Source organism: Lycorma delicatula, chromosome 3 (assembly GCF_047948215.1).
Source record: "Lycorma delicatula isolate Av1 chromosome 3, ASM4794821v1, whole genome shotgun sequence".
NCBI classification, from domain to species: domain Eukaryota; kingdom Metazoa; phylum Arthropoda; class Insecta; order Hemiptera; family Fulgoridae; genus Lycorma; species Lycorma delicatula.
The window spans coordinates 117,248,418-117,270,727 of record NC_134457.1 but is presented as its reverse complement, the minus strand read 5'-3'; the positions used below and the strand labels follow the sequence as shown (position 1 = coordinate 117,270,727).

At 29.0% G+C, this 22,310-nt stretch overlaps 1 protein-coding gene across 1 annotated transcript in view; it reads left to right on the top strand.

The window, feature by feature from the left end:
* LOC142321926 (uncharacterized) overlaps positions 1 to 22,310 on the top strand; it is an 84,681-nt gene that overhangs the window by 23,398 nt on the left and 38,973 nt on the right. Inside the window, exon 2 of the mRNA XM_075360452.1 lies at positions 18,461 to 18,546. Within this exon, the coding sequence (XP_075216567.1) occupies positions 18,462 to 18,546 (85 nt within the window). The 5' untranslated portion in view covers position 18,461. The remainder of the gene's footprint in view (positions 1 to 18,460; positions 18,547 to 22,310) is intronic.

Here is a 22,310-nt window from a genome sequence, read left to right as displayed (position 1 = left end):
ATAACAAAATTCTTCTACCTCCATAATCTTTTCTCCTCCTATTTTCACATTCAGTGGTCCATCTTTGTTATTTCTACTACATTTCATTACTTTTGTTTTGTTCTTGTTCATTTTCATGCGATAGTTCTTGCGTAGGACTTCATCTATGCCGTTCATTGTTTCTTCTAAATCCATTTTACTCTCGGCTAGAATTACTATATCATCAGCAATCGTAGCATCTTTATCTTTTCACCTTGTACTGTTATTCCTAATCTAAATTATTCTTTAACATCATTAACTGCTAGTTCCATGTAAAGATTAAAAAGTAACGGAAATAGGGAACATCCTTGTCGGACTCCCTTTCTTATTACGGCTTCTTTCTTATGTTCTTCAATTATTACTGTTGCTGTTTGGTTCCTGTACATGTTAGCAATTGTTCTTCTATCTCTGTATTTGAACCCTAATTTTTTTAAAATGCTGAACATTTTATTCCAGTCTACGTCATCGAATGTCTTTTCTAGGTCTATAAACGCCAAGTACGTTGGTTTGTTTTTCTTTAATCTTCCTTCTACTATTAATCTGAGACCTAAAATTGCTTCCCTTGTCCCTATACTTTTCCTGAAACCAAATTGGTCTTCTCCTAACACTTCTTCCACTCTCCTCTCAATTCTTCTGTATAGAATTCTAGTTAAGATTTTGATGCATGACTAGTTAAACTAATTGTTCTGTATTCTTCACATTTATCTGCCCCTGCTTTCTTTGGTATCATGACTATAACACTTTTTTTGAAGCCTGACGGAAATTCCCCTTTTTCATAAATATTACACACCAGTTTGTATAATCTATCAATCGCTTCCTCACCTGCACTGCGCAGTAATTCTACAGGTATTCCGTTTATTCCAGGAGCCTTTCTGCCATTTAAATCTTTTAATGCTCTCTTAAATTCAGATCTCAGTATTGTTTCTCCCATTTCATCCTCCTCAACTTCCTCTTCTTCCTCTATAACACCATTTTCTAATTCATTTCCTCCGTATAACTCTTCAATATATTCCACCCATCTATCGACTTTACCTTTCATATTATATATTGGTGTACCATCTTTGTTTAACACATTATTAGATTTTAATTTATGTACCCCAAAATTTTCCTTAACTTTCCTGTATGCTCCGTCTATTTTACCAATGTTCATTTCTCTTTCCACTTCTGAACACTTTTCTTTAATCCACTCTTCTTTCGCCAGTTTGCACTTCCTGTTTATAGCATTTCTTAATTGCCGATAGTTCCTTTTACTTTCTTCATCACTAGCATTCTTATATTTTCTACGTTCATCCATCAGCTGCAATATATCGTCTGAAACCCAAGGTTTTCTACCAGTTATCTTTATTCCGCCTAAGTTTGCTTCTGCTCATTTAAGAATTTCCTTTTTAACATTCTTCCATTCTTCTTCTACATTTTCTACCTTATCTTTTTTACTCAGACCTATTGCGATGTCCTCTTCAAAAATCTTCTTTACCTCCTCTTCCTCAAGCTTCTCTAAATTCCACCAATTCATCTGACACCTTTTCTTCAGGTTTTTAAACCCCAATCTACATTTCATTATCACCAAATTATGGTCGCTATCAATGTCTGCTCCAGGGTAAGTTTTGCAGTCAACGAGTTGATTTCTAAATCTTTGCTTAACCATGATATAATCTATCTGATACCTTGCAGTATCGCCTGGCTTTTTCCAAGTGTATATTCTTCTATTATGATTTTTAAATTGGGTGTTGGCAATTACTAAATTACACTTCGTGCAAAACTCTATAAGTCGGTCCCCTCTTTCATTCCTTTTGCCCAGCACGTATTCATCCACTATATTTCCTTCCTTGCCTTTTCCAATGCTTGCATTCCAATCTCCAACTATTATTAAATTTTCATCTCCTTTTACGTGTTTAATTGCTTCACCAGTCTCTTCGTATACACACTCTACCTCATCATCATCATGGGCGCTTGTAGGCATATAGACGTTAACAATCGTTGTCTGTTTAGGATTTGATTTTATCCTTATTACAATGATTCTATCGCTATGCGTTTTGAAATACTCTACTCTCTTCCCTATCTTCTTGTTCATTATGAAACCTACTCCTGCCTGCCTATTATTTGAAACTGAGTTAATTATTCTAAAATCACCTGACCAAAAGTCACCTTCCTCTTCCCACCGAACCTCACTAATTCCTACTACATCCACATTTATCCTATCCATTTCCCTTTTTAAATTTTCTAGCCTACCAACCTTATTTAAACTTCTAACATTCCATGCTCCGACTCGTAGAATATTTTTTTATTTTCTGGTGACCCCTTCCTTAGTAGTCCCCACCCGGAGATCCGAACGGGGGACTAGTTTACCTCCGGAATATTTTACGAAGGAAGGCGCCTCCATCATTGCTATATGAAAATGCAGAGAACCACATTTTCTTGGAAAAAAAAGCAGCTGTAGTTTTCCATTGGTTTCAGCTGCGCAGTACTCAGAGGACTGAGTGATGTTGATATGGCCGTTTAAGTCATTCTGACTCACGCCCCTAACAACTACTGAAAGAGCATCTGTCCTCTTTCAGGAATCATTCCTTAGTCTGGCTCTCAACAGATACCTCTCCGATATGGTTGCACCTTCGGTCCAGCTACTCTGTATCCCTGAGCACTCAAGCCCCCTCACCAATGGCAAGGTCTCATGATTCATAGAGGAGGAAGTTTAAACATATAAACATACATACGTATATTTATATATTTCACTTTCTTGTGGACACGATAACTGCCGTAATTTTCCACGAATCACTTTCAAATTTATACATAAAATATAACGACCCAAAATCTCGGTCGAGTTCATTAATAGGCAAAATCGGACCATGGGGGTGGAAATGGGAGGGGTTTTTCGAAAAAAACAAAATATTGTTATAACTTTTCTATTAAGTAAAATATCGAATTCGTTTATTGGATAAGGGCCTAAAACTTATCTAAGTAATTTTTTTTTATATCACCAACCATTGGCCCAGGGGGATGAAAAAATGGGGTTTCGAAGACAAAAAAGATTCATAGTTCCCTTAATTGGCACAGTTTCGAGTAATAATATTTAAAGTGATCGTTTGTCCTCTTAAACATTACCTAAAACTTTTGTCTGAAACAATTTTTGATATGACCAACCCTTACAGCAAGGGATGACCAAAACGTTACTGGTATTGAAAGAAGACGGGACTTGTATGCTAAACATGTGAAACTTTTTTCACATGCAACCATTGTCGTATTGAGTAAATTTAAAGTTTTTCTTAACTTTAAGGTAGAAATCTTTTTTATCCCCTACCTAGCACCGGCGAAAACTACCTCCGCCTTCCGGCGTGGCGAAAGGGATTTTTTTTATATACGTTTATTAATGTAAACAACTTAATTTAAACTCGCCGAAATATTAATACGCTGAAATACAGAACTCATAGAAACTCACATGGAATAATTAAATAGCAGTATACATTGTAATCAACTAATTGTGCCATAATCTTCAATTTAAATTTTTAGGGGTATGTAACGAAAAACTATATTCGTGCATACAAGCAAACTGAAGTACTTAAATGAACTGTCTATTAATAGTTTACATACAATAAGAAAACTTATTTGGCCCATGAGAAATAACTTTATTTGCTTCAATTCATATTTTTAAAAGAATGGCTAAAGATTTTATTCTGAGCTGATTCTACTTATTGTTAACTTCAAATAGTTGTACGATTATTATGACTTATATTATCATTATTACCAGTATTATTATTATTATTATTATTATTTCTTTGTACGAAGTAAAGAAAGTATTGTGGTCGCCAAAAATTTCGGTTTTCAGATTTCAACAGAAATATCCATTTTGACCATCCCTGAATCCATTTTGACTAGTTTCAGGGTGTCTATACGTATGTATATATCTCGCATAACTCAAAAACGATTAGCTTAGAATGTTGACATTTTGGATTTAGGACTGCTGTAACTCTAATTGTGCACCTCCCATTTTGATTGCAATCGACTGAACCAGAAGTGTCCAAAAGAAACGAAAATCCAAAACCATTTTGCATTTTTTCTTAACTGCGGTAATAAGCCCTCAGTGAGAGCTTATCAACGATATATTATAAGTGATACGTATTTTGATTGGTTCCAGAGTTATAGTCAAATAAAATTTTAATTAATGAAATATTTGGACAAGGCCAAAGCGCATCGGTTAGAATGAGACATTTTTTTTAACTTTTTTTTTATTTTAATTTAAATGTAATGATTTATTAATTACCATCTGATTGTAAAAAAAAATTATGATAAATAATAATTCAATAATAACAATAAAAAAATATCAGAAGTTATTAATGAAATAAAATTTTATGTACTTTTCATTTAAAAAAAAAAAGTGTATGTGTGCATTATAGGCGCACAAGGAACTTATGTGGTGTCCACATCAGATTTTTTTTATTAGTATTAATATTATGACAATTTTTTTATTTTATTATTTTTTTTACTAATTTAAGTTTTTATCACTGATATTTTTAATTTATTACTTTTTTATTTTGTCATGCAGGTATAACTATTCTTTAGTCCCGGTTTTCCTTGATCATTTCAGGCAGTTATTAGAGCTCTTCCTTTATACCATTACCATTGTAGTATCTGTGAAATGCTTATCGTGTAGGATCCTGCACTCTAATTTGATCTACATAACACAGTTTTGCGCACACCTAAAATTCCGCAGCGCAGAGTCGAGTATAGTAGAAGGCCTAGTCAGCATTCCGTAGCAGGTTTTTAATGGGCTTATTTTGAAGTCTGTATTCACAGTTTTTTATGTTTACGTTATTTTTCAAAGCGTATATTTACATAATAATATTTTATTTTTGAGATAAACAACGAGATAATGGTATCTATTGATTGATTTTGATCAAACCTATGTACGTGTAATATTGCCGCGTTCCGTCTACATAATTTATAATTTTTTCTTGAATTAAACTGTTTATTCCCTTTATTGTACTACCTTCTTTTAATTTTTTACTTTGTTTTATAACTTTATATGTTGGGAATATGTATTTATGAAACAGGGTGAATTTTTATTAAAAAGTAATTTTTTTCGCGTTCAAGATTATTAAATTTAGAACGGGCTGTTGTCAGATCAGTCAGTGAAATTTTCTCTGACATGTTTTTAATATTGAAGCGAGATACGTATTTTATTTATGAGTAATATTTTGTAGTTAGCAATTTCAACGTAAAACCCTGCTTTAACCGCGATCGGCGAAATACATTTTGAGTTCACACTCTAAGAAATTAATAATATATGTAAAATAAAAGAAAGTAACAAAACAGTAGTTTAAATAATGGAAATTTTATTAAAAAAAAATACGCGATAAAATAAAGAAACAGGCTAAATTTTTTTAACATTTAAAAAAATACGAAACAAGTAAGAATAAAGAAGAATCAGAACTGACGCACAACATAGGATGTTTCTTTAGGAAGAAGTAATATATATAAAACTAGAAATGACGTCACAGTATACAAGTTGCATTCCTTAACGGTCATCAAACACACTCTTGTAGAGTGGACCAGGGGCGAGACTAAGCAACCTTGCAACGAGTTACAGAAAAAATTTTCATTGCGTATAAAAATTTAAATTTATACTGCAACTTTAAACATTTCTCTTGTAAAGTACTGCGTAGAATAATTACAAATTCTGAGAAAAAATAATGCTAGGCCTGCATATGTTTAGATAATTTCGACCTTACAAATATTTATTTTTAGTTATAAAAGGATATTTTTTTTAACAGTAGGTTACAATGATATTTATATTAATAAAAATAATAAGAATTATACGTAACATAAGGTTCTAAGTAATGCAAGCAAATAAATAACAGCAGTAATAATAAATAATATAAATATTTTCCGGTAATAATTTTTTGTATTACTTTTGATAACCTAATACGTTATCGTAAACGGAATTATTGACCTTATTAATGATATACGTAATTAAAAATTAAAAAAAATAGCATCAGTCATTATTGAATCATTATTTATATTGTACTGTATGAACTCACTGCTTTTTATAAATCGTGACTTAACAAATGTAATACCGTATCTTTGTAAAGATAGTCTTGTCAATAGAATCGTGATTTATTTGTGCATGAATGCACAGAAACTATGTTTTATTAAATCCGTATAAGTTATAACTACAGTAATTGAAAAAATCAAAGAATTCAAAATTATCTCGCACGTTTGTCTAATAATAAACGTTTTTATTGTGACTCCGCTACAGAACTAGTATTATAAGAAATGAAAGGCGAAATTTGGTTTCAAAGCCGCATTGCCCAATTCATAAAACGTTTCTATAGGGTTTGTTTTACAGCAACTTCTTTACTACATTTATTTAAGTTCAATATTCTCTAGAATAGAGAATTCTAAAACAATTAATAACACATTTAAGCAGCAAGTTTTTCTCCATGTTTCAGGTAGATTATTTTTCAGATACCATTAGTAGGTGCAATTAAAAATATAACGCAAAAAAGTTTTTCGTAGGATATTAACTCTTTTTTTAAGCAACTAGTTAACATTCAGTAAGTGATTCCTTTAGAGCGACTGATTCGCCAGTTTTAAACTTTCACTGTTAAAAGTTCCATTTTAACAAGAATAATGACGACCTAATCTTTTAAAAAAAAAAAAACACTAAACAAAATAATTGTAATAAGAATAAATATCATCGGTTAAAAAGTGGGTTAATTAATTGGTACTTAAGTTAGTAAATATTGAAGATAATTGTAATTTTCGTAGAATAGGCGGCGATGAGAGGACGAGAGTGTGACTGTCGTAGGTGACTATTTTTTTATACCCACGCCTTCCTTCTACTACACCAGTTCAAGGCGTATGCTTTCAGGTCATCCATGAGGAACTCTATAAATTGTGGAGGTTGCACTCAAGTAGTAATGCATATGCACTGACGAGACTTTTATTCTTCGTGGTGGCAACAGTTATTAAGAAACGAATGAAGACAGAAAAATAATTATTTTCTATATTAACGCTCATTGTCATAAAAATAACATAACCGCATGACACACTAGAAGCATAATTTTTTTAATAATAAAAATCTCAGAATTAAACATTTTTTAATGTATCTTTTGTTTAATTACAGCTTCGTAACAAGCTATAACGCTAATTACAGTAAGGCAGCTGATACTTCACAGATTAAGGTCACCATTGTTGAAAATTGGCATTAATTCCAAACTCCTGATTTTCAAATGAATAACACTGCTAATACGGTCATTAAAGGGTATCTAAAACTTAATAACATAGACTTGTAACAGTCCTGCATCATCACTCGAACAAACGCCGTAATTGACGTTTGTTCCAGATCTATAACTATAATGTTCCCAAAAGTAACCCCCAAGTAGAATGTTCCGTTTAAACCCTATATTTCATAAAAAACTATGAAGCAATTAAATGAGAAATTCAAAACTATAACTGTTATAAATGTATTACATAAATCATCATTTTCAACCATAAGCTGGGAGAAATGGGTAAGAAAGAGAACAGGTAGAATTAAACATTTTTAGGTCAAACATGGCACCCACCGGGTTGGTCTAGTGGTGAACGCGTCTTCCCAAATCAGCTGATTTGGAAGTCGAGAGTTCCAGCGTTTAAGTCCTAGTAAAGCCAGTTATTTTTACACGGATTTGAATACTAGATCGTGGATACCGGTGTTCTTTGGTGGTTGGGTTTCAATTAACACACATCTCAGGAATGGTCGAACTGAGAATGTACAAGACTACACTTCATTTACACTCATACATATCATCCTCATTCATCCTCTGAAGAATTATATAAACGGTAGTTAAAACCAAATAGCTAAACAGTAAAGAAAGGTCAAACATGGCATAAACAGAATGAATCGTTCTGGGTAAATTCGAAGCCTTATAAGAAAAGTATTTTATTCAATTTAATTAAATTTGAATTGGTATGAAAATGTTAAACTAACATCATCATCTATATGTTAAATTACAAATATAAAGCAGAATATTAATCTGTGTTTATACCGACGTTCTAAGAAATGTTCTAAGAGATTTCAGAAAATTATAATTCCATCTAAATAATCGTTATCAGTGTGTCGAGTGATTATTTAAAAGATTTTTTTTTTTGTAAATTTGTCTAGATAATTTTATAATTTTGTTAAGTAGAGTGACTTAAGCCGAAAGTTTATTGCAATTTTGTATAATGATATTCTAAGACTTTGACTGAATACCCTTCTGTAAGTACAGCTACAGATTAAATCATGAAATATAAAATTCTATTTTTTTATTTTACTTTTTTGTAGTAGGATTATATGTTCTGAGGATAAAAGAAATTAAATACAAAATTCGATTATTCCATTTTTCTTTTTATGATTAGCTAAAAAAATTTTGTCTGTCCATCTAAGAATACTTTTTTTTCATATATATGTATACACACACACACACACACACATATATATATATATATATATATATATATGTGTGGTTGTCTGAGATTCTGGAAAACAAAAATAAAAACGATTTTAACAAAACTTGCATGGCGACCTTATTTTGACCTCAATTGAAATCTTAACTAAAAATATTTATCAAAGGAGCCGGCCACCCATCTATGAATAAAGTAAAAAAATAGTTAGTGGTACGTAAATTAATTAAAGTCCATAAATTTTGCAACAACTTTTAAAAAATAATCTTAAGTTTTCTAACCTCTAACAGCAGAAACATTTACGGTTTGATTTATTTTTCCAGTTCATTTCAAAGGAGTAACAAATTTAATTATAAGTTATTCAAAGAAATAAATTGTTTGTAATCTATTATCTGGAAATGCATTTCTGGAGTTTTTAGTAAGAGTTTCTTCCTCTTAATAGATAAAATATGCTATAACAGATAAATTTTCAATTAATAAAATTGAAGATAAAAAAATCCTTTCTCGGATTTTTTTGGCTATATTTGTATTTTATGATCTCATGGATAACCTTTCTTGAGAACAATGTAGAATGTCCCATGTACCAATGTTACATGTAACATATTTCGGGAACCACTGCCGTAAACTATAAAGCTTATAGTTTTCTTGATATTAAGTCTTAGTTTTAATATTATTTTTATTAGTTACACTAATCAAAGTAATATGCACGAAACTTAGGTTTAAAAAGCTAAGAGCATTCTGAAGTAATACAGTAACCTTTATTATTCACTCTGAGTCAAAATATCATTTTTTGACTATCTGGCAGATAATTCAAGAGAATTCAGATGCTACAAATTGGTTTGGAAGAAGTTTTTTGTCGTCAGTTAGTTGATTGGTTTGATGCTATTTCCCATTCCTTCCAGTTCTTAGCAAATTTTTTAACTTAAAAATATCTACAATATCCAACATACTCAATTACGTTCTATATATTCCAATATTTTACCCTTTTCATATCTTTTTATCACAAAATTAACTATACCTGGATGTCTTAATACACAGCCCAACAATTTAATTCATCTCTTTACAAGATTCTCTCACAAATTTGACGTTTTTCGTATTTATCTTAAGTTATTAATTTCTTTTCTTATCTAGCCTCCTGACTTTCATATACCACATCTCGAGGATCCTTCTTTTCTTTTCTGTGTTTTTTGTACTTGATGACTGAAAACCACAAAAGATTATACTTCACTAAAATATTTTCTAATTTTAATCCCTTTCTAATTTAATTAATATTTTGTATCAGCTGACGACTTATTTTATACATAAAAGCTCTTCTTGCCTGTGCAAGTTTTCGGTCTTTGTATTTAAATTGCTTCGCCCATTTTTCGTTACTTTACTATTTAAATAACAACATTGTACCGCTTGTTAGTATTGTTCCTCTCTCTTAATAATTAATTTATCTTATCCGTTTTTCAGTCACACATCATTGTCTTTATTTTGGCTTCCGCTGTTTTCAAACTAAATTTCTCTGTTAACAAAAAATTCATGCCATTAAGTATTTCTTTAATTCATTTTTAATTTCTTCCAAATGGATAACATCAGCTAATTTAAGATCTTGGCTTGTCATTTTGACCGTTATTTACCAAACTACTAGTAAGATTTATAACCTTACTATTTTTTTATTGTAATAACAGTTTCTTAAAATAAATACTCCAGAAAACAAGTTTGAAAGCGAAGATAATTACAAAAGCATTAATCTTTTATGAAAAACGAACTCCTATGCGTGAATAAAAATGCAATTAACTTCTATAAAACGGGATGATAAGTTTGATATTGAACTTAACTAATTCTCTGGCTGAATTTTAAGTCCTGTTCAGGTCACCTCAAAATGGCTAACAGCGTAATTTTTCAGTCCATTTTCCGTTTGAAACGTATAAGTAAAGTACAGGTAACCGTTTCAGGTAAAATAAAAATTGATTCGGAATAACCCCAGGAATAACTTGCGTATTCCAAATTTATCTTTAAAAAAATGTCAAATTAGACATTTGTATGTTATAATCGAACACGTTATCATCTCTAGGCAACGAAATGAAACTAATAATTTCTGAAAACCACATATCTAATTTTTTAATGACACCAGACACTAGAGATAATGAGGATTGAAGTGGTTTCCGATCCCTTCTCTGCTGAGCCATAAATAATGTTTTTTGTATCAAACCCTGTCAGCCAAGGGTTGAACTCAGGCGTCGTTTAGTACTATAAGTAATATCTTTATTTCGTTCACTCTTGACTATGTACTGAACAAGATTATTCTCAGAGAAATAACTCTGATTGGTCGTTCTTGTATCTTAAATATACGTCGCAGCCGAAAAAATTTTCATATATATATATATATGTAATTTCCAAATGATTCTTGAAACAGAATATTTGCTATAATTTGTTTAATCATGACATAAATTTGTAAATTTAAGAACATAGCTACACGTATTTTTTTCTATAAATGTGGAAAAATGCATTTGAACACCAATGTTACTGCAGTGAGGGACAATTTTGCTTCTGTGGTCACAACTTGCAAGATCGCAGCGTATGGACCACCTGTGTTGATCCATATAAGGTAATGTATGAGATGCTGTGACGTCACAAACAGTGTTGACCTTCCTCACAACTAGGACGAGGCCTTTGTTATGCTTTCCTTTAATTTACTTTATCGATGTTGTCTTCCATCCTATTTAATTTCATAATTTATTTAACATTGTAAAAAACCAATTAGGAATAAATAAGGGTATTTCTTAACTAGATATTTGATATCGCATTAGCTTTTAATAAAAAAACGTACAATTTATGATTTTGCCTGCGAGTGTGTGATCAATAGATTTTTATAGATTTCTCGGAAAAATGTTTCAATTAATTTACGCTAAGGTTTATAAATAGCGACCGGAAATCAACGAGGTTGTTTTTAATCGTACAGTTGAAATATTTTTCTTTTAATAAGATTCTTGCGAATTTTTCATCGCTGTCGTAATGGCAAAACATTTTAATATAAAAACATTTCGTAATCAAGCTGTAATTATGGTTTATTTCTATTAATGATAAAAAAACACTTCACGTTTACACGCACAGAATAAAAAAACAATTATATAAGTTGTAGGAATCACGATAATATTGAGTTTGCACGCATATTAACTTTTTTTAACTTTCCGTTTGTATAAAAGTACATCATTTTCAGTGATGTTTTTATAAGAAATAAAATAAATATTGTTAATATTAAATCATCTTAAATATTAATAATTTATTGTAAATTAATTAAGTAAAATTCTGGCAAAATGAAACAGAAAGGAATGCACTCCCACAATACTACAGCTCAACTACTAAGAGAAATTACCTTCTGCACAATTATCTTAACTTACTACACAAATTATCTTCCGAGTAAAATAGCTTACCAGAAAAAAATTGTTTTTTTTTTTAAACAATCCAACTATTTGAAAAGTCATGTTGAAAAAACTATGCACATGAAGATAGAGGTGCATTTGTATAATCGATTAATGATTTTGTACTGTAAATCTGAATTTCATTTCATACTATATTTATATGCAAAGAACTTATTTATTTCTATTATAAAACTTCCGTATATTTACTGGAAATGTACCTAGTTTGTGTATGCATTAACCTTTGTAGAGAATCATACTTCTAATCAGTTTAAAAATTAAATAAAAAATAATAAATGTTTAAAAATTAAGTAAGAAGTATTTCTTATAAATAAGGACACTTGTTTCGACATGGTTGCAAATGATGTTTAAAATGAAATGACATCATAAACAGCAATAGAATAATGGTGGAATAGTTTAACTGGAAGGAACTGATCAATTCAGCCTACTTAGTTTTTAACACCTACACAACATCCCACCTGCATTAACAAACCTGTTATCCTTTCAAAATGTAAATAACCAATTACTTTTTCTTTCTTAAATATTATGTAAACAGATAATACTTACTTTCTATCAGCAAGAAGAAACATAAGAATTTCTTAAACATTAAATAAAATATTATTTTTCTATCATTTAGGATTTGTTATATAATTTAGGCGTAAACATAAAACGACAATTATTTTACATTACTTTTAGCATAAAACTAATTTATAGACAACATATGTAATTTTATTTCTAGTTTTAACTATTTTTACATATTTTTAATAAGAAATGTAAAAAATTTTTAACTAATACAAGTATGTATTTAATTAAATTATATTTATCAACATGGGATAAAACTATGAAGGACTGATTAAATAAAAAAATCATTGCCATGTCCCAGTACCTTTTTGGTAATCAAATATAAATTAAAGAAATATAATCTGCTTCATAAAATAGAATGCATATTTAACAGTTCAACAATTGAACCAATTGAATTGATGTGCAATTCTCCTGAGAATTTTGAAAAAAATGTCAAACTATCAAGTGGGATAAAATTCTGTTTCTAAATTTACTAATTTCTTAAAGGAAATTAGAAAAAAACATTTTTTTGTTATTACATCTTCAGTATACATCATTAAAGCAGCGTTTTTTAACCTGGGGTCGTAGTGATATGAAAGGGGGGTCGTGAAATTAGACTAAAACCTTATACATAAACAATAATGAAATTATTTTATGAGAAAAAAATCATTTATTATAAATATTTTACTTAAAAGTACACATGGAAAGAAAATAAATTAATGAGATGGTTGCATTTGTTTTTCATTTAAAAGTTTTTCCATACTTGGATCTACGTTAAAAACACAAAAGCAAACTGTTTTTAAGTGATAAAAGACAATTCCTACATTTAGATTTTAGCACAACCATAGATGAAAAACCCTTTTCACACAGATAAGACGTGGCGAAAGGGATTAATATTTTCAATCTGTGACTAAATTTCCTTATTCACTTCGATGAACAAGCCAAAACGTATCTAAATCTTCAGATGTGAAATCTTCATGAATGTTTCATCGGCAGACATTTCCACGAGTGATCATGAATTTCAACTAGTAACTTAGCAGTTGCAACAACATTTTCACTAAATGGATTTAGTACCCATCTCTTCGAGAAATCATTATTATCTTCCAAGAAATACTCCACCAACTGAATTTTTGGCTCACACAAATGCTTCTTCAAGCTATCCAAACTGTGATGAATAATAGTGTTTTCTTCACCCAGATTTTTCTCAGTTTAATCGGAAGTGAGTGGAAACATATCAAAATTTTGGCTTTGAAGGCGAATAATCCAGATGTCAAGTTTCTTACTGAAAGCATGAACTTTGTCTGTCATTAATAAAATGTTTTTATGATATCCTTGTAAATTCACTTTTAGTTGTTTAAATCTGAAAATATATCAGCTAAGTAAGCCAACAGTAACAAATACTCGTTATTCTGTGAAGACATTGAGAATGGCATTTGTTTATCCTGAAAAAATGTTAATTCGTCTCATAATTCTAATAACCAGGTTAACACTTTCTCCTGTGATAACTATTGACTTCTGTTTGGAAAAAAGAGATTTTTTTCTTTTTGCTTATTTCATCACATAGTTTAGTGAACAGTGTATTCAGCAGTAGACTTTTAATAAAATTAGCCATCTTTACAGCTTTATAAAGAATTTTTTTTTAATTTTCCAGCATATTTTTTCAGGCAAGAGCATGTCTTGAAGGAAGCAGTGTGTCCATTCTGCACTTGGTATAAGACGATCTTTTAATTTTTTCAGAAATCCACTGTTCTTTCCTGTTATCACCTTTGCACCATCAATACACACTGCAATACATTTTGTTCAATCTATTTATAGTTTTTAGTAGCTTTATTAAAAACATCAAAAAGACATTGTCCTGTTGCATGACCAAGTATTTTGATTTGAAAAACAACATATTTTCTTTGATTGATCTGTCCCTACTGCTTTCATATCTCACAAAACATAAGAACTGACAAATACTTGCCACATCTGTTGATTCTATAAATTGAATACTAAAAATTTCACCTGAACTCACTGAATTATCTGATTGCAGACATCGGCAGCTATGTAATCTATTTGCCTTATTACTCTGTCTTTAGAAAATGGAATTTTTTTTCAGTTTTTTGTTTCTTCCACGCCTGTTAAAACACTGACCATACCAATTGCAGCAGGAAATATGAGGTTTTCTGTGAATGTATGGGGTTTGGACATCTTACTACTCTTAATGCTACGAGATAAGATGCTTCAAGTGTATTTTCATCAGTATGGCTTGATTTACAAATAGAAGCTTGTTGATTTCTCAAATTATATAATTTTCTTTTGAAATATTTCAAGGGTTTGCCTTTATGAACTGGATGTTTAGTTTCCAAATGTCAAATTAATTTAGTTGGTTTTATGCTTTCATTGGAGAGTACTTGAAAGCAAACAATGCAATGTGGCTTTCCATCCAGTGAGGTAAAACTATAATTTGCATAACTGACATTGAACAATTTTGTCTTTTAACCGATTGATTCACTGTATATGGATTGACCACTTCATTTTCAGAAGATTATCAATTTTGCATAAGAATCTAATTGAAAAAAAGAAAAAACACAGTTATTGTTTGACCACACACTAAAAAACTGAAACCTGAATTATTATTATTATTATTATTTTCAGTGAAACTAAGCTTTTAAAACTTAAAGGCACCAGACACACACTCTGCATTTGAAACTAAACAGTCATTCCGCAATCACTTACATATCTTTTATATTACTGAGAGCATGTGTCAAATGTATCATATGCATTTTTGAACATGACTCTCTCACAGCGAATATTATGGAAGCAGACCAAATTATAAGGAGTACACACATATCAAGTTCGAACCTGTAAATTGCTCATGTTTGTACGTTTCTTACATGCATGTTTGTTCATACCTGTCACTATCAACAAAGCTAAATAGTTTTCACTAGGTTTCATTGGGTTGCGGTTGGGGTCATGAAATATTCATTACATTTTTTTTTACTATTTGGGGGTTGTGAACTAAAACAGTTGAGAATCACTACATTAGAGTAACTTTTTAATTTGTTATCCCTTTACCTTAGGCATTCATGGCAACATTTAATCACTGAATTACATATGTTTTCTAGTAAAGTTTTTCTGATTTATAAAATCAAATAAGTTTTCAGTCAACAGCTTGACATAGTTCAGATCATACAGATTTGAAGAAAATGTCAAATCTTTTTACTGATGATTCCCCAGAATAGAAAATTGCAAGTACAATCTGTAAGTAAGGAAACCAAATTTTAGCTGAAAAAATAATAAAAAAGTTATATTCAAAAAATTAATTCCAAGGTCCTTCATTATCTTATCAGTACGTTAATTTTTTATTTTTCTTAATATCAACCTGATTATTTAAAACACTCCGTAAGTAGAGTCTGAAGTAAGTCCACGAATGTTATAATCATTCAATTGCTCTTTAACGTCTTACACATTCTGGAAAAGTCTGTTTGAAGTGATCTATAAGATGTAGAGCAAGTTGTAAAAGTGTTCTCTTGCTGCCAAATTTAGAAACAGCGATTGCCAACCACAGGGCTTTTTAAGGAAGAGCCTGGTTCAGGAATAAAACAATACCTCACAAAATCTCAAGATATAATTGCCAATTAAACTTCTGCTGAAGAAGTGATATATACCTTTTCTTGAGATCCCACACAAAACATGAACTTCAGATTCATTAAGTTCTGTCCCATAATTATGAAAGGTTTTCATTAAATTAATAAACAGAATTATGAAGTTTACTTGGCCAAATATTGGGAAGTCAGTAGTTAAGAATTAGGAAATTTGAAATGTTATTTATCATCGACAGTAGCCATACTCTTATTATTTTTCCTTACACTCAGGCATTAAAACTCATTTTGTACATATGAATGCATTATTATCAACATAGTTACAAAAAAGAAACTGAATAATTGAATAGTAATTAAACCAACTGACTACTACTAACTCCAAAACTAGAATTTCCCATCAGTTTCAGAAATTAAATCTGTACGTAAGGAAACTGAATTTAGCTGACTAAGTATGGTAATAAAAAAGTTACATTCAAAAAATTAAATTTTCAAATAAAAAGAAATATTCTGCATCAGCAGCACTGATGGAACAAACTACTCGTAGTTCTGAATGTTTCTTCTAGACGTAATCTTGTATGAATTTAGAAAGTGAATAATTTGTTTTTCAGACTCAAACTGATTGATTACACTAATCAATTAGTAAAACAATTTTATTAAAACATCAGCATGTTTTATAAAATTTAAAAAAAACATTATTATAAAAAGGAGTGAAAAAAATTAAAATATTAAAAAAGTAAGACTTAAAAATCAATGATAGCTCTGTTTGTTTACATTACAGATGAACTCATCAGTAATAATGATTTATACTTGTTTTGAACACTATGCCTGTTTTTCTATTGTGCAATGTTTAGAAATTCCAAGGTCATTATCTTATCAGTACAATAAGTTTTTATTTTTCTTAATGTCAACCTGATTATTCAAAACACTCCCTAATTAAAATGTGAAGTAAGTCTAAGGTTATTACAAAAAACAAATACTTTTTTAAATTAAAAATAATAGCTGAATAAATGGGGTTTTACTTTATTTTTTTTATAATGCTAGTACAGGAAAGAGTATCACTAAAAAAGTAAGTAAATTTTATATCAATAACTGCAAAATAGGAAAGATCACTACAATTAAGCAAATTAATACATTGAAGTAACACAATTTTTTTTCACTTTTGCACCCATAGTCAAATCTTATACATTTTATTAGTTCTTGCCAGGAAAGTAGATTATAAGAAAATTTCATTGTAAGCCAGAAAAGTTTGGTTTAACTATTTTATTAATGTTATAATACATTTTGAAGTATCTATACACTTAATATATTTTATACAATATTGTTTATCCAACAATATGTTTAGATACCATTATACAATGTATTGTATGAAATAAAATATTGTGCAATATTAGTTTTAACAATATAATATATTGAATATAGTATTGCTTCTAATATTTTATTATGCCATTCTATAAAACAAGTATATTTTATTTTGTACCTCCCTTATGTTAAGTATATGATAAACAGAAATAAGTAGTTGATATTACAGAAATAAGTTTTACTTCACATGAAATAAAAACGTGAAAGGCACCTAATATGAAGTTGGCAGATGGTCAAAACATCAACATATTCTTGAGACTAAACACAAAAAACAACAATGCTCAATGACCATTTGAAAAATTTACATTTAAAAATGTGTGAAAAAAATTACTGAAAAGAAAAAATAGATAAAAATGAAAAATAATTTGTGAAACCTTTCACTCAGTAGTTCATTAGTTTGAGTGATATCAGTTTTAATGATGATAACAAAATTATGAAAGTTACTCTATGTTTCAATCAGGAATATGAAATAAAATAAATAGGTGTGATACCAAGTCTCAGAAATTAAAACAGAGTGGTATACTGCATCACTCTGTGTTGTTACTATTTGATTTGCTTCAACCTCTATAACAGTAGGCAATGAAAGAATAGATTTTTGTAAACTTCATTACTAAGTTATTGTACCATCTGTTTTAGATACTTTAAAAAGTATCAGAAAAATAAAGAAATTTATATAGAAACTTAAAAAGGGATTAATTCATAAAAATTAAAATTTGAGGAGATGGAGTGTCACATTTTAACTTTAATTTGCTGGAATATTACCAACTCAAAATTCCCTATTAAATCATATTTTGACCTGGTATAGACATTTTTAATATTTTAATCTTTTTTAAAAAGAATGGACCTTGTAATGTCTTGTAACCAACTGTAACATTCATCTTTGTGTTTCATATACTCTTATCCATGAATAAATCCATTTTTTATTTTGATTGAATATAATAAATAATAAATTATACAATTCATATCAGGAATGGGTGGTGTGCTGTGAATAAAAAAAATTTAACTGTAACTAAACTTTACACATTTAAACTGAACTTATGAAATACACTTTAAATAACTAAATTATGTTATCAATGAAAAAGATGCATTCTAAATGTCATTTAATTATTGTTACAGAATGACAACAATAAGGCAATCATCGAGTAATACAATTCACACAACTTCAGCAAGCCACCTCAATAATAGTCATGACGATAACCTTGGTAAGTAACATCTAGTATATGAGGTATTGTGCCAATTAAGTTTGCAACTTATTGTTTTGGCAAAATTTCACAACAATATTTATTTTTTGTTGCTGTAATTACTTTAACTCTGTAAATAATGATATGTTTTTTTTAAATAGAAAAAGTAGATGCCTAGAAATAATACTGCAATTATCAATTAAGAACACCATTTAAATGCAAAACTAAACATTTAAAAATAAAATAAACAAGATAAAAAACTGTGAAGCTAACATACATTATAATATACTGAATACATGTCACACTGACTTGCAGTTATTTAAGAGTTCAACTGTTATTTCATATTACTACAATAGATACATTTTTTTATGTAGCACAACTTCAGAAAAAAGTTCCAATAATTATATTATTAAATATTGCTAATATTTACATTTAAGATTAGAAAATGAATATTTTTCAAATGTATTACTAGTAAAAAAACCCCCTACTTATATTAAAATTATACTATTGCATGATTCTTATTACTAAATTTTTTTTCACAAATGTTATTAAAAAACCATATTAATTGTATTCAATGAATTAATTTAGAAAATGCTGGTATCTACTAGATTTGTTGGTCTTAGGTTTAATTTCAAATATTATATAATACATTCTCATCTATTATTAAATCCGTATTATATGATTATAATTAAATGTTAATTGAAATATATTATTTTTTTACTTAATAATTATAGAAAAGAAAAATCATAATAGTTAATTTCTTTGATTACATGAAATTATACAGTCACCAGTCATACAATTCTAATCATATTCTAAAATAACTATATTCAAATCTTATTATTATACAATGCCAATTATTCTGAATAATCTCCCTGAGTGAGTAGAGGAAATTTATATATTGTTTCTCGACAGTAGGGATAACATTAATTTGTTCCTTTTCTCTATCTCTCAGTCTTTCTTAAGACTGTAACACACAAAGGTTCTGAGTTACAAACAGCACCAATCAGAGTTGTTTTCTCTGAGAGTAATGATACTCACTGTGCAGCCTGTCCCTGTAAAGAAAAGAATTCTTATAAAACTAAACACTTCCAGCATTTTGATGGACTTGATATTCTGATGTATGACAGTATATTTGGCTCAGTGACAAAGGCAATGGAAAATCACATCACTCTTCATTTTCACTCCAATTATAATATGCTTGTTACCATGAAAATGGCTGTGCCACTTTCAGAAGACTTAAATACCATAGTTCATCAAGTTCCTTTTTTGTTATGGATCTAACTCACACATTCTGAATAACTCAAGAATAATCTCATAAACCTATTTTTTAGTGGTTATAATTGCCAGTTTCTTTGCTATGTATGAGTAAATCACAACTCTATGATAGATCATATCACAAACAATACTTCTTCAATAGGTGATGAATTTTCCGTGAACTTTTCAGGAAAAAAATTCCTATCCAGTGATAAATATCCAATCCAAAAAATAAATAAAAATATCCACAAATATCCAATCTACTGGGTAAGATATCTATCAAATAAAGCCAGGTATCTTGCTGAGAACAGTTACCTCAATAGCTCAATTGGTATAAAAATTACTAATGAAGAGAGCACAGGTTTAATACATTTGGAATCATCATTTTAATATTATTAACAATTCATCTCATTGGCTCTGCACAAGATAATTGTTCATATTCATTAAAAAAAGGAACCAATAATGAACCAAATAATAAGAAAACAACCTACAAAACATTTAATAAATTCAAAGCTATTGATCTGTTGCATACTAAATGTTGGCTCCAATAAAGAAAAAGTTACAGAATGAAACAAAAATTATGACAACTAATATTGGCTATAATTAATTTTATGACATGTACATATAGAGGTTTATACACATAAGTTACCAGAGTGATTGTATTGAGTTGTTAAACAAGATTTTAGAATTCATTATTTGCTGCATAAAACAATGTGTGACAGTAATTACTGTCACTTTAGAACTATTAACAATTAATTACTCTTAACAACCTCATAACCACAATACTTACATGAATGATTTCATTTCAGTCTGAATAGAATAAAACAATTACAATTTAACTTTCCAAGTTAATTACTAGGGTCTATGTGTAGAATAGCTGCATGAAATCAATATCGATTGGTTAGCATAGATTATCAGCACAGAGAATTGTCATTATTATCAGTTATACTTGCTACGTACAATATTATGAAATTAGAAATATAAAATCCAAAAGATATTTTTAAAGCATTTTATTTTCAGACTGAGTTTATAATACATCTTTATTCATTTTTTGTCACAGCTAGTATGGAAGTCAATCCATTTAGTGAACCTGGGAACTAGTTTTCTTTATTGAAAAACTAGTTCCCAGGTTAACTTGTATTTTATATAAATCTTCTTGCTGCTCTCTAAATCCCTTTTTTCACTAAACCCTTATAATCAAAGAAAACATAATTTAAATACTATTAAATAATTTTTTTTTAAGAGATAAGAGTAAAAATTTTGAAATTGAATGTGTATAGAAAAAAATTAACAAAATATCATATAAATGAAGAAAAAAAATTAATTATACATTTTTATTGTAAAAGAGATAAAAAAAATTAAAAGCAGCATTTTAGGTACAAAAAAAATGGAAAATATGAACACACATTCAAAAAACAATATCCAGTAGCTAATATAACAATACATAATGTGATATGACTAAGTAATAATGTGATTGACTAATTATAAATAAATAGGATAATAATGATAAAATTTGGGTTTTAAAAATTACACAAAAAGGCAATTAGGGAAAATTGCAAAAATTGAACTGCTTGAGATTAGCTATAGGCTCTCTGAACACTGATAAGTACAAACAATCTGCTACCAATTTCTACACATAGAAAAAAATATATACAATTGCAGTTATCCCTTATTAGTTGCAGAGGATTCTGTGAACACTTACCCATTCCACATGTTTGTAATCAGCACTGTAAGCTTTAAAAAATCAATTTAATTTTTAATTAAACATTTTTATAACAACTTACATCTTTTTCTGCATTAATCTTGATTTTTTTTTTTTTGAGAGAGAGAGAAAATGTTATTTTTAATTACTTTTTATTATTAAGATTATTTTTACTAAAACGTTCTAACAAATTAAAATATTGGTTCTAAAAGCAAATAATTGTGTTTTTTAGTGAAATGGTTTAATAGCATTATAAAAATCTAAATTACCTTAACAGATCAACTTGACTTAAAAATGAGCTGAGAAACCTTCATTGGTAATTTTGTTAAAATTAGCTTCATTGTTTCAAATTGACAGAAAACTCAAACATATAACATACTGAATAGAAAAACAGTTTTTGTATATAACTGGATTAGAAGTTATAAAATATACAGGAAGGTCCATATTTAATTCATACTATTTCAGAATAAGGGTTTAAATATAAAATACCAAGTAAATAAAATCATATTTACACTAGCAGTATAAGTGATTATTGTATAAGTGATTCATTAACATACTTTCAGTTTTTGATTGTATTTAAAGTAAGTATTTTTGATGAAAAGGAAACATGTGATGTATATGCTTAAAGTAAAACAGCCAAGAGACTTTTTAATGGTGTTATAAAGTATATATTATGGTAATCCAAGAAAATATCCTCATTAAAAATGCATTAATCTATCTATTTTATTAGTACTGTATAAAAGTTTCAATGACCTAGTTATCCTCTTGGCAACATAAATACTTTCAACTAATATATACAAATACTAAAGAGAATAATCTTAGATAGAAA